Source organism: Lontra canadensis, unplaced genomic scaffold (assembly GCF_010015895.1).
Source record: "Lontra canadensis isolate GAN:19392208 unplaced genomic scaffold, GSC_riverotter_1.0 scaffold59, whole genome shotgun sequence".
Taxonomy (NCBI): Eukaryota; Metazoa; Chordata; class Mammalia; order Carnivora; family Mustelidae; genus Lontra; species Lontra canadensis.
In genome coordinates, this window is record NW_022631053.1 from 6,261,189 (window position 1) to 6,274,200 (window position 13,012).

The following is a 13,012-nucleotide window of genomic DNA, read 5'->3' on the forward strand; positions in this document are numbered from 1 at the left end:
GACTGCTGGGCTGTAGGGTATGAGTCTATTTAATGTGTCAAGTAATGCCAGCTTGCTTTTAGAAGTGGTAGAAAGATGTCTTGCAGCAGATTTCCACATTGCTGACATCTGTAATCTAGATTTCTAGTTTTTGTTGGTTTGATAGGTATAAACTAATATCTTATTGTTGGTTCAATTCATATTTGATTACTAATGGTTTTGATCAAATTTCCATATGCGTATTAGCTTTTATCTATTCTTTAAATTGCCTGTTGATATTTTTTGCACCTTTTTTTTTTAATTGGGTTGCTGTATTTCTCCTGTTTTTGCAGGAGTTCTGAATATAGTCCTAGGATATTACATCCTTGTCAGTTTTAGACAAAGCAAATTATTTTCTTCATTCTGCCATCTACCTCTTAGCTTTGTCCATGGTACCCTTTGTAGAACATAAATCTTTGTTTTGTTATTAAATCCCCCAGTTTTTGCCTTATGTTTGTGCTTTTGAAGGTACTAAAATATGTGGACTACTCTCTTAGTTATGCCTATTCTCTGCCTCGCATCTCTAAATCTGAGTTTAATGACAAGGTCCCTGTTGTCATTCCATCCAGTCCTCATCACTGGACTCTAGAGTAATTACACTGACTAAATTTCATTCTTAGGTGAACACCATCTTCCTTGAGCCTTTTCCCCCTTTAGAGCTGCAGGCTATGAAAATCATATCTTTTAGTTATGTGAAGTCAGACTTCAGTAGCTCTGGACTGCATCTCACCTGACCTCCTTGACTATCAGGAAGAACCAAAATGGCATAGTTAACTTTCTTTCAAGATCTTCTTCACCCTCATTTCGCTAATCAATTCCATCCTTGTGGATCAGAATTAGATCTAGAATCATCATCTTAGCTCTGCCGTATTCTTCCTTCTGAAGGATTATGTTACATTAAATCAACTTCTGGAACTTCGTTGTGCCAATTTCATGATTTATTCCTGGGGCCTGTAATCCAGTTTATCTGTTTGGGCAGACTAGCACATTTTTACTATGATGTCACTTCTTTTCCTCTCCTTTTATCTTCACCTAAATAGTTCCTTTCCTGTGTCCATTCTCAAAGATATAAAATCCCATCTAAGAGTATCTTCATGACGTAAAGTGCTACTCTGACTTTCCTTTTATCATTTTCTTTTGTTTTTATTTTATTCCTCCTGCTTACTGTCTTTTGTCTCCTTCCTTCTTTCCTTTGGTCTTTACACTTTTTCTTCCTCCTTTCCTTTCTGAATTTTAGAAATGCTGAGAGTAGGGGCTTATAAATACTGTCTTTCAGTAGATCACAGCAAAGAAGCCATTTCTGCCCCCACAGACATGCAGTTTGTATCATATGACTGCCATTTCCTTTCCAGGTACTAATCAGAACCCAGTTCTTTTTATTTGGAACAATGTTCCTCACCTTTTCTCACTGCCATGTTCTAGTCATGAGTCCCATCCTAACAAGTTTCTTTATATCTGTGAGAAATTATTTTCTGCATTGTATAAAATCTCGTGTTCTATTTGTATATTACCCGTACTTTTTGCATTGGTGTAGAGGCCATAAATATTTTTTTTTCCCAACCCCTTTCAACTTACTTTTTCCAGAGAATTATGAGATGCCAGCTCGGCTACTGCTTTTCTTCCAATGTCATACTTGATGTCCTCTGTAGTATAAAATTTTGTGGGTTTTCTTAGCATTTCTTTTCTTTCACCTTGTCTTTCCCACCGGTTGGCCCCCAGCGCACACACGCACACACACACAGACATACACACACCCCATTCCCATTTTAAAATTAAACTACTCTTCATTCAGTTGACGATGCTTACAGAAAACAGATTTTCCTTTCAATCTTCTGAGAAGCACTCTGTCCCAATTCAAGAACACATCATTCCCTTATCATTAAACTGTGAGCAACTTAAGGGCAGAGGCCATGACTTCTTCAAGTCTGCCCCAGTGCCTACCACCTTCCATGATATACAGTAGGCATATGAGAAATACTTGCTGGCAGATTGACTCAGCCGTGGTTCCCTTCTTGGATGTCTTTTTTCCATCATGCTTATAAGAATTATTCGCCTGCTATAAAAGGAATGTTGACTTGCCCTTTTTATTCTTGAAGCTGAGCCACCATAAGCTTCCCTTAGTATATTATAACCACTTACAACAAAGTAAGGCCCAGAACCATTTAAAGGGAGGAACAAAACAACACTGATTTATATAATTTAGACAAATGGGATTCTGCTCCTAATACTATCATTAACTGTGCAACTTTGGGCATGTCATCTCATCTATTTCTTAATTATATGCAATGAGATCACATATATTCACTATAGGAGACTATACCTTTTAATAAGGTACTTAGGTTAGATATGAGGTAAATTTCTCCCCACTGAGGGGACTAAATGGAGAGAAACTATTCTCAGAATAAAAGGAAGAATTTGCTTGTTACTCGGGATCAGGGCAGAGGAGGATGAGAGTAAAGGTGGGATAGGGTGAAGGAGCCTTTAAAGGCAGAAATTCCTCAGTGGGATTTTCCTTGTGATCGCTCCTCCCTCTATTTTTTTTTTAATTCAAATCTATAGTAAAAGTTTTTAAATGCCTAGTAATGTTATATTTGTTATTGAAACCAGTGAACAGGCTGGGCTGTTTTATATGTCCCAGAGCTGAAAAGAAGTCAAACTAAGGCAGCTTGCATGGACTCAGGTGTGTGGATGCAGAAAAAAGCAGAAGCACAATAAACCATAAGATATAATAGAAATTGTATGGAATGCTGTGGAATTCTCAGAATTTAGCATTGGAATTTGAGCCAAATTTAATCAGATACTTTAAGAGACAAAGCTGTCTCTTCAGACATCTGAGTTATATGTAAAAAGCCTATATGATCATCACTAAGATTTCTTTCAGCAGTAACATTTTTGAAGATTCTAAGAGATGGGAACACATTTTTTTATTCCCAGCTCTAAAAATCCTATAATTTTTCATTTATGTATTTAAGGTTCAAACATTCATTTCCTGCCTATTATGAGAAAGTTTCCACTCTACTGATTTCATCATTTGCAAACATTCTCCCTTCTCCCCCCTCCCCATTTTAGCATTTCTGAAATGGGATGTGTCTTATAATCAGTAATCAATGTCATCTTACAATTACTGTTGGCCAAACAGCAGTTATGACATAGTTGCCACTGCCTACACATGCCTGAGCCTAGTTGTTATTCTAGGTAGTATGACTGGAAATCCACAATCCCTTGATGTTTCTGTTAATTAACCATTCAAGGACCATTCAAAGGAATATTAGTCCTGGTTGTTGTCTGAACACATTCCTTGAACACTTTCTGACAAGATAAAAAAAAGTCCCAGCTTTAAAACTTGCCAAATAGGTTTGTGGCCTGGAAGAAATTGCCAGAGACAACAGTGAAGCTCTTTTCTTTTTTTTTTTTTTTAAGAAATGCTGCTTCAATAATACTCAAAATGACCCAGAGAATATAAACATTTGGAAAAATAGAGACATCAGCAACCCTGAGTCAAAAGTGATTCATAAGTGTTAGACTCAATATGAAGAAATTATAAGAATTCCATAATGACTTTGAATTTGTGTGCATCGTAGTGATACAAAAAAGTTCTATTTCTAAATAAGTCTAAATGAGCTCTTTAAACAGACTGAAAATTTAAATAAAAGTGATAAAGTTTAGTTGACAATATTTTTTTATAATAGTACCTAAAACGATGTGTTACACAATTGATGGTGCTTTAAAGTCAATAAAATAAGGTAAATACTTAAGAGACTATAAAAATGAGAAAGAAGTTCCAGCCCTCAAGATATTCATAACCTAGAAGAGAGAATAACAAGCACATTAAATAACATAAGTAAGGAAAAATATAATAATTGTCCCCAAAAGAAGCAAGATCTGGATATTTTTTAAAATATTTTATTTATTTAACAGAGAAAGAGAGATCGTAAGTGGGCAGAGAGGCAGGCAGATTTTTTTTTAAAGATTTTATTTATTTATTTAACAGAGAGATCATAAGTAGGCAGAGAGGCAGGCAGGGGGAAGCAATCTCCCCGCTGAGCAGAGAGCCAGATGCAGGGCTTGATCTCAGGACCCTGAGATGATGACCTGAGCCGAAGGCAGAGGCTTAACCACTCAGGTGCCCCAAGATTTGGGTATTTAAAGGAGGAAGAGATATTAGGAAAGGCTCCATGAAAGTAGTAGCATTTGAGAAGGGCCACAAAGAATTGGTAGGATTCCAACAGGCAAAAACAGAATAGAGTGGGAAGAGAATGAACAAAGAATCAAGGACCAGGAGGGACTCATCCTGTCTACTGGTCCAGAGATTTAAAAGAACTGGGATACCCTTGGGAATCATTTCTAGCTGACTGGATAATATAGGCTTCCAAAGATGGAAAGGTTGGTTAGAAAATGTACCTAGGAAATAAATGTATGGGTTTAAAAAAAAGTATGTCAGGGTCTTATCCAAGGGAACCCTGACTTCCTACAACCACTGGATTTTATGCTTAATTCGGGAAGTAGTGGGGACATGATGCAGATTTCTGAGGAGAATGAGTGCTCAGAGCTGTGGTTTAGGAAAACTAATCTTCAGGATTACAGGTGTGTGAGAAGCCAGGGGAGACCAGTCAGGAGTTTATTGCAGTTGGTTTTTATATTGTTCAAATACATTCTATTTATTCTGTTTCCTCGGCCACCCACTATTTGGCAAGGAGCCAGGCCTTTAGTAAGCAGTTGGTAGCGCTTGCTGAATGGAAAGCCATAAATTCACGGAGGGTCCCCTTGTAATGTCCCTATTCCTCACTAGGTGGCGCCAAGACAGCACCGTTTACAGAGCAGACTGCCTTTTATAAGCACTGTGCTTCCAAGGAGAAAGGCTGTGTTTCTGTGAGGGAATCCACCTTCTGGGGACAATGTGGAAGTTGGGGGAACTGGTAGTTGGGATAACAGACTGGTTATTACTCCTTTTATACTTCTATTTCTCCTTTTATACTTCTATTTCATTTCTTACTGTCGAGAGTATCTTGGCTGAATTTCTATCCCTAGTCATGTACATGTGGAAAGATGCCTAGAAAACCTGCCTTTTCAAAGATGCGAGCCATTGTCCATCTTGCCAGAAGTATAGAATTACGTGTATTGTACTGTTCCTTAGTCCTGGGAAAACTTCTAGGGGAGCCCTTTCATTACACATAATCTAGCAGAGATCATAAGTTGACCCTGAGGCCACACAAAAGTGCATATTTATGTTAGAGGCCATTTTGCATCTCTTCTAAAAATAATTATTTCTCTAGAACAGATTTTACTTGTACCAGGCGACAGTTGTAGCTTATCTCTATGAAGCTGTATGTCTTTTCATTTTGAGATTAAGAGCTAACCCTGAGAGATTTCCCTTAGACTGGTGAGAGATAGAAGTGCCAGAAATGGAAAGAGTTATGACGAGTTACACACAGCGTGGTGTTAGGCGCAGACATAAAGCGCAGTGCAGAACTTTTGGGGGGTGGGGTGCACCTCTTCACCCGTATTCATCAGCAGTGCTCGGGCAAATTCCCAAGTACAAAAAGACTTGGAAATAATGGGAGACAGGATTCTTAGCACAGGTGTTGATATAATTTGGATTTGTTGAATAGGTGCTGGATAGTCAGATTTATATGAAGATTTCAGTTCACTGTGGCAAATGCTCTGGAAGCCCCAGGCGGCAGGGGTGCCGTACAGTACTGGCTCAGCAGGGTCATCTCTGGGTTGGTATTCTTCAAGCTAAAAAGTTTCATTCCTCTTCAGCTCTGCGACCTTTTTTACTTAATTCTTACCTTTAAGAATTAAGTTGAAACAACAGAAGTCTCTAGAGAATGTTCATATTTACACACTCTTGCATTCGATTTCAAGAGGCTGTGGCCTCTGGAAGTTCAATAATGACCCTATCCATGAGTCCCATGTTAGATGTCTCACCTGAGACTCACTCATCAGGAGCATCCCAAAAGGGAAATGCAAGGGAAGGATGGGGAGGAGGGAGAAATAAGGTGGTGGGAAGCCAACCTGTGCTGGACCCCTAGGAGATCCCGGGGCAGGTAACTTTAAAGAGCTGAAGAATTGTTTTTTCTGCAGAGATTTTTATCTGGTCTTGGGAGGAGTAGCTAGAGAACTTCTGGGAGGTCTTGGGCTAAGGGACTTATGACACATTTAGGACAGTGGGCATAGGAAGGGGAACTGAAATGGAGCCAAAGGGTAAAGAGCTCAACCCAGACCTTTCTATAGAGGCTAAAGGGCTTAGCTGCCTTGGGATTCCTGTCAGACTCTGCAGAAACTGAGCTGTAGGGAACAGGAAAGAGGCACAAGAATGGAGCAGTGTCAGAGAATATCCAGGAGCACTGGCTTCTTCCTTTCAAGGAGCAGGTCCAAAAGGCCATCTTCTCAGTGCCATTATTATATTATCATCCACTAGACTCTGATGAGGGCCACAAACCAAAACTTGAACTGCAATTTCTTATTCTCATCAAGAAGATGAAAAGGGACTAAAACTAATGTTATTTACTTTTCAGGACTCTTAGATTGACTGAGGAAATAAGGGACCTGAATATCTAAATAATAGAGCAATTAGCACAGTAGTTCCAATTTAGGGTTCTTTAAGTCAGAAAACCTGGGTTTAAGTCCTGGTTCTGCCAAGTACTAGCTGTGTGACCTTGAGAAAGTCTTGGCGTCTGTTTCTGGAACTGTTAAGTGAAAATAGAAATAATGTTTACTTCTCACTGGAGATGAAATTGGGCAGTGTCCAGCACATGGTACGTGCTCAGTAAATAATAGCTATTATTGTTATTGGTGCTGAATGCTGGAAATATAATAGGAAACTATTTCCCAGCCTTTGGGGATACTCCAACACAAATATACTTTAATTGCCCTCTCTAGGGCCCCACCACCCATTCCCCAACAACAGCAACCAAAGCTTCCTTTGGCCATTCTATACAGGGCTGGCCCCCAAGACCTTTTTGGCCCATAACTGCATGGCATTTATGATGAAAAGCCCCATGTCACCTTGGGAATTTCATCATCCCTCTTTATTTGACTATCCTAAAAGTTAAGAGTTATTTAGATGGGGAAGGATTAATATAAAAAGAGAGCTTCTAGGACCTTCTCTAGGTTGTTTTGTTTTCCCAGAGGACCCAGTCACTACCATCACCACCCCCATCCCAAGAGAACTATTAAAAAAAACTAACATTTGCACAAGAGTTCCTACAGGTCTTAGATATTTTTATCCCCAGCAACTTCTTGTCCCCATTTTACACAGGCAGAAATTAAGTATCAAGCAGCAAACCAAGTTTCAAACAGTCATTCAGTGTTGGAACTGAGATTCAAACCCAGATCTGTGGTTCCAGTGCTCTTTCAACCTCTCCGCAGCAACCAGCAGCAAGAACGCAGGTACACATACAAACACATATACTCATATGCACACACACACACACACACACACACACACACACACACACACGGCCCTCCAGCTCATTCATCTTCCCAAGGGCAGTCCTGGGAAATTCCATAGCCCAAGGGAGCAGACTAGAGCTGATGTCAGTCTAAGCTCCACAGGGAATACCTTACCGGCATTCTCCACTAGAGGCCCAAGGCAGTTACTGTGGTTTCTTTTGTGATGTGTCACTCTATTCCAGAGATCCCAGGCAATCCCTCCAGAACAATACCCACAATACCCAATCCCTAACCCTCCCATGGAACAGGTGTCATGCCTGCCCTTCCACAGCTCAGATTTGGAAGTCATCTCTCAGGGAGCAGGCGCTTCACTGAAGTCACTTGCACATCTGGAGTTCTGCTACTAAAAACCGGAAGACTCAACACAGACGCTCTCCTTCCCCCCATCCAGCTTGAGTTCAAGGTCCGGGATGCAAGGGAAAGTAGATAGAGCTGGCAATGCACGTCCAGACCAGGGCAGGGTCAGTCAACTCCTTGGAACCAGAGGCAAGGAGAGAGGAGGGAAGGCATGGTCTCTGCAGTTCCCCCCTAAGCCCTGGTCCATATAGTGGGCCCAGAAGCCCCACCCTGACATTCCCCTAGTACCAGTCAGCAAGAAGGGGAGATGACGCCTCTTTATTAAGGTTAACACCAAGGAAAGCATTGAGAAGGAATACACAGCGGAGGAGAAAGGGCACACAAAGTCACTACTTAAGGAGGTGGGAGGGAGGCACATCAGTTAAGAACCTCAGGACAGCCACATGCTCCATGCCCTGGTTGTGGGGGGGAAAGAGGAAAGGAGAGGGGAAAGCGCCATGATAGCCTGGGACTCACAGAAGGGTTTGAAGCCCCCTGAACCTAACACCAGAGCCACAAGCCCTGCCCCTCAGGGCTCACACACTACTACACAAGTCAACACACATAACACACACAGGACATTATGGAGGCAACACCGAGAGGCAGCGGGCAGGGACAAATTGACAGGAAAAGGAACTGAAGTTAAGCGGGTATAGCCAGGAGAGAAACAGTTTTTGGCTGCGGCCCCCAAGAGTCCCTCAAACGTCCCCTAAATCTGGGCTGCTGCTGAGCACCCCCAAGTCTCTGCCTGTGTACTGGGCTCTTTGTTCTCTAAGCCCCAGTGGGTGGATAAAGCAATCCCAGATGAAGTCAGTGACAAGGCAGGATCCGCTCTGCATGCAAGAATCCTAGAGGTTGAGCTATTATGTCTTCATGCACATTCATAGCCAGCTCCTCCCAGCCCAGGGGCCCTTGGAACCCCATTCACCCAGATTCCTAGGGCTGCAGTTCCCTCCTCAAGCTTCCTTTACCAATCAGCAGCCGCAGAGATCTGTGAGGGGGAGAGGCTTCTGCAGAGCGCTGAATATCTTGGATTTCAGCAGAAGGGTAAATTTTCTGTTGCCAGAACAGAATACCCCCAATTTCTTAATTTCTAGGTAAACCGTTAGAGATTATTTGCCATAGTCCTAGATAAGTCCTTTTTCAGAATAGAAAAAGCAGAATTTTATTTACACAATTCAGGGGTTCTCCTGTTGGCTGGGGAGGGGGAATGGGCAGGGTAGGGGATGGATGGGAGTCCAGAGATGGGCGCTTCCTCTCCCGGAACCTCACCTTTCCGCAGTTTGCTTTTGTCTCCCTTAGTTAGGCAGAAAGAATTCTTGATGCTCCCAAAGTCCTTCACCCTATAAATCCTTCCTCGAGGGAGTCACTCTGCCTGACCCACAAGAGCAGCAGTCGGAGTGAAGCATGCTGCACCGCACCGTTCAGTCCCCTCGCGTCATGCACTCGGAAACCCAAAGCCAGCCCAGGAAAGTAGTGCCCCTCGGAGTCCCCTCACAGAGAGGCCTCGCCCTCCAGCTGCAGCAGGGTAATGTCGGGCAGATCGAGGGGCTCCACAAGTGGCCCGTCCCCCCCAAGGAGACCAGCACAGGGGCTCTCGGGGCGCTCACAGTGACTAGTGGGTGTGGCGGAGCTGGGCATCTCCTTCTCTTCATCGTCGTCCTCGTCCTCAGGATCGCGACCCAGCAAACCGCTGTCCCCGATTCCAGGCGAAGGGGTCTCCGGCTCTTGGGGGGCACCCCGGAAGCTCCCCTTGCCGCCGACCACGCCCAGACCGCTCTGGCGGGGCGCCGTGGTCATAATCTGGCACATGGAGACGATGGCCCGCTGGTTGGCGCACACGTCGTCCGAGAGCACCTGGATGTGCGAGGCCTGCTCGTCCAGGGCCCCCCGCATGGCCCTCACGTCCTCAAACAGGGCCTGCAGCTGGGCCTTCAGGTGCTCCATCAGTTCCTTCATGCCGCCGTTGTACTCTCCGGAGATCACGTCCCCCACGGCCGGCACGGTGGACACCTCCAAAGGTGCCGGCATGTCGCCGCCGTCCTTGGTCATGATCTCCAGCGGACCGTCCTCCATTGAATGGCAGAAGCGGGCGGTGGCGGCTCTGGGTCCGGTCCAGCCCGGCCTCCGGGGTGGGGGGAGGGACAGGGATGGGGGACAGGTCCCCGGAGGGGCGGGGAGGAGCCGAGGGAAAAAGAGGCTCCCGAGAGGGGCGGGGAGCCGACGTGAGAAGATGAGTCCCGGGCGGAGGGCGCGGGCAGGATCGGGGGAGGCCGGGAAGAGCCGGCGGGACGAGGACCCGGCGAAGAGTCCCAAGTCGGCGACTCTCCGGCTTGCCCCGGGGCGAAAGCGCCCAGACCCGCCTCGCCTCCTGAATTGAGCCCGTGTCAGCGCCTCCCTCCGGGCGCCGCGAGCTGCAAGTGCCCGCGGGTTCTCTGGGTCACAGAAGCTCTCGCGGAGGGGTCCGGGTGGGGGCCAGCAGTGGGTACCGCTCGGGACTACCCCCGGCCATTAACCGGCAGCGCCCGCGAGTGTGGTTAGAGTGGCAGGGGCGGGTCTCCCAGCGGCGCCGCGGATGCTCCTCTGTTTCCAAGGCGACGCACGGCACGTAAATGACGTGTATCTCCATGGCAACCAGGAAGTGGAGAAGAAAAGGAAGGATGGTTGCGAAGCTGCAGTGGGGCTCTAGAGTCTGAACTAGCGGGTGGGGTAGGAGGGGAGGAGACGCTGCAGTGGCCTCAGCTGAGTGGAAAGAGCGTGCAGCTGCGATGCTTAATAGGGAAGCATGAGAGAGCAGTTTGCTGCATAAACCTCCAGGTCAGGGAGAACTCGTCCCTCCCCCAGTCTGGGTACTAGACCCTGAGCGCAACCGCCTTGCAAGGATTTTTCACCCACCCGCAGTCCTTTCTCGGAGGATGGCGCTAGAGCCCGGTCTTGTTACTCTGTCCTCCAGCCGTCCGCAGGAAAGCAGAGAGGGTAGAGAGGCCAGCGCTAATAATCCCAGACCTGAGCTGGGCGCGGTTGCGCGCTGGGGCAGAGTAGGCCCCGCCCGGTCTCCGCGGTGCAGAGGGCGGGGAGGGCACTGAGGAGGTGCCCGCCTTTCTCTTTGGCTACTGCAGTAAATCACCCCTCTCCCTGCAGATCGGGGCTAAGGAAAGATGGGATTCCCTTACATATGCGTTCCTACCCTGGGCACGGGGAATTTTTCCAGGATGATGAAGCAAAGTACTTAAGTTTGGAGAACGAAAGCTCCTTAAGGGCAGAGGTTTGTCTCCACGCCCTCAATCACGGAATTCCCAGCACCTAAAATAGTCCCTGGCACGTAGTAAATAAATGCTCTATGTATTTATTGAATGAATACTTTAACAGGAACCACTATGCTCCCATTCCCTCATCCAGAACTCTGCAGCCCACACACAGCTGATGCTTGGGGACCTGAATTCAATTTTGTTTCTGCCTTTTAATTCAGAGAACTTGGATAAATAATTTTCCTGATCCGTTAGGGGATTAGACTGGGTAATCTATAATATTATTTCTAACTGAATAACACTCTGCATTAGCTCACAGGTGAAAGGGTAAACTGTTGGCCATGTGTGGAAGGGATGGGTGGGGACAGTGTGCGGTACTGCAGTTTCCCCTCCACAGGCCCAGTGTCCATGTACAGACACACTTGAGTGCCTCGGCCTTTGTGACAACTCCTTTACCTACTGGAGAAGTGGAGTGGGAAAGGAGAAGAGGAAGAAAACTTTAATATATTTACAGATGACTTGAGACTGAGAAGCAAAAGCACCTGGGCAGCAGCATACTAATTAGTAATGACCCTAGTAAATTGGGAGAAGCCAAGTGGTCAGAAACTAAAAATGAATTTCATACGAAGAAATGACTCTTGTGGAGAAACAAACTGTATCACTTCAAGCTGGGGGAAAGCTAGGTACGGGTGAATGTTTTGTACATCCTGAGCATGTTACCTTGAGATTTCCCTGGTGGCCTGCTCTTACGGGGAAGAGTGGGGCTAGCCCAGAGAAACCTTTGTAGCACTAAAGAACTGTTTGGTTTATGTCTATTTTACTATTATTAAAATAGAACTAAATGGGGGAAATAACCTAAACAGCAGGAAGTTTAACCTAAGGCACTGCTGATATATTACGCAGCCATTAGAAATTTGATTTCCCAAAATAAATACGTGAACAAATTAAAAACCCTACAGTATGATATTTTCTAAAAACAAATGATTTGGTCCTATTTGCTTGCTCATTCCTTCTTCTTTATTCCACCAGCTTGTGGCGCTCTCACGTTGGTTGTCATTCCTACCTCCACCCTGTTCTCTAAGGGTTATTCCTAAAGCTTAGGAGAAGACAGAAATGCTTTTCCGTGGTTTTCCTAAGCACAGCTGAAGTGGGCTGGTATTTACAAAAAGACTTTACCAGAAAAATATAGGAAAACTAGAAACAAAGACACACACACACATACACACACACACACACACACACACACACACAGCTGAGCTTACACAGCCTAAGTTTCTGATCTCATATTATAGCAAGCATGTTCTCAGGGCATGTGGATTCAACCATGCTGTTCATCTTTCTCTGGAGAGCTCTGCCACAGCCAGAAAAGACAGGACTTCCGGGTTTTTTGCCTGGGTCTGTTACTTCACATTTTTGACCAGCACTTCACATGAAAGATTTCAGCTTGTCAGTGTTCTCAGCCTTCAGGTGGGTCCCTGCCTTCTACCCGTAAAGATGACCCTGCCGCTTGTATAGGAACTCCCATCTTAGTGTTACTCTTACATTAAACATAGTCCCCATATAGTAGGAGCTGACTTACGTCATCATAAAGGGCTTTTTGCCACTATTGTTGAGGATACCATGTATGTCAAGTCTTTTAGCATAAGATTACATCATGCTGCCCAGAGATGCTGGCAAGAAGTCTGCTGAAAGTACAGGGGGTCTGAGCCTAGAGGGAAGGGAAATTATTGGAGAAGCACGAAAGAACATGGGAAACAGGTGCAGAGATCAAGGGGTGTGGCTGATCCAGTCAAGTTCCAGGTCAGACATTTGAGAGCCAAGGGTAGGTGGGAACTGGGGGAGTCGACTAGTAACAGGACTTGAAAATGTGAGGAGGAGACAATTGGTGCATCAGATTCAGAACCAGATCATTTTAGGAATTCTGTGTGAAATGGAACTAGGAAAAATAAAAGTAT

At 45.1% G+C, this 13,012-nt stretch overlaps 1 protein-coding gene across 1 annotated transcript; it reads right to left on the reverse strand.

The window, feature by feature from the left end:
* Positions 1 to 7,954: 7,954 nt before the first annotated feature.
* On the reverse strand, positions 7,955 to 10,844 carry CCDC184 (coiled-coil domain containing 184). The gene has a single exon (XM_032876920.1). The coding sequence runs from the start codon at positions 9,883 to 9,885 to the stop codon at positions 9,304 to 9,306; it is 582 nt and encodes a 193-aa protein (XP_032732811.1). The 5' UTR covers positions 9,886 to 10,844; the 3' UTR covers positions 7,955 to 9,303.
* Positions 10,845 to 13,012: the final 2,168 nt, after the last annotated feature.

What these genes read in the sequence shown, in the direction of transcription:
- CCDC184 (XM_032876920.1), bottom strand. Translation starts at nt 9,885, where the DNA reads ATGGAGGACGGTCCGCTGGAGATCATGACCAAGGACGGCGGCGACATG.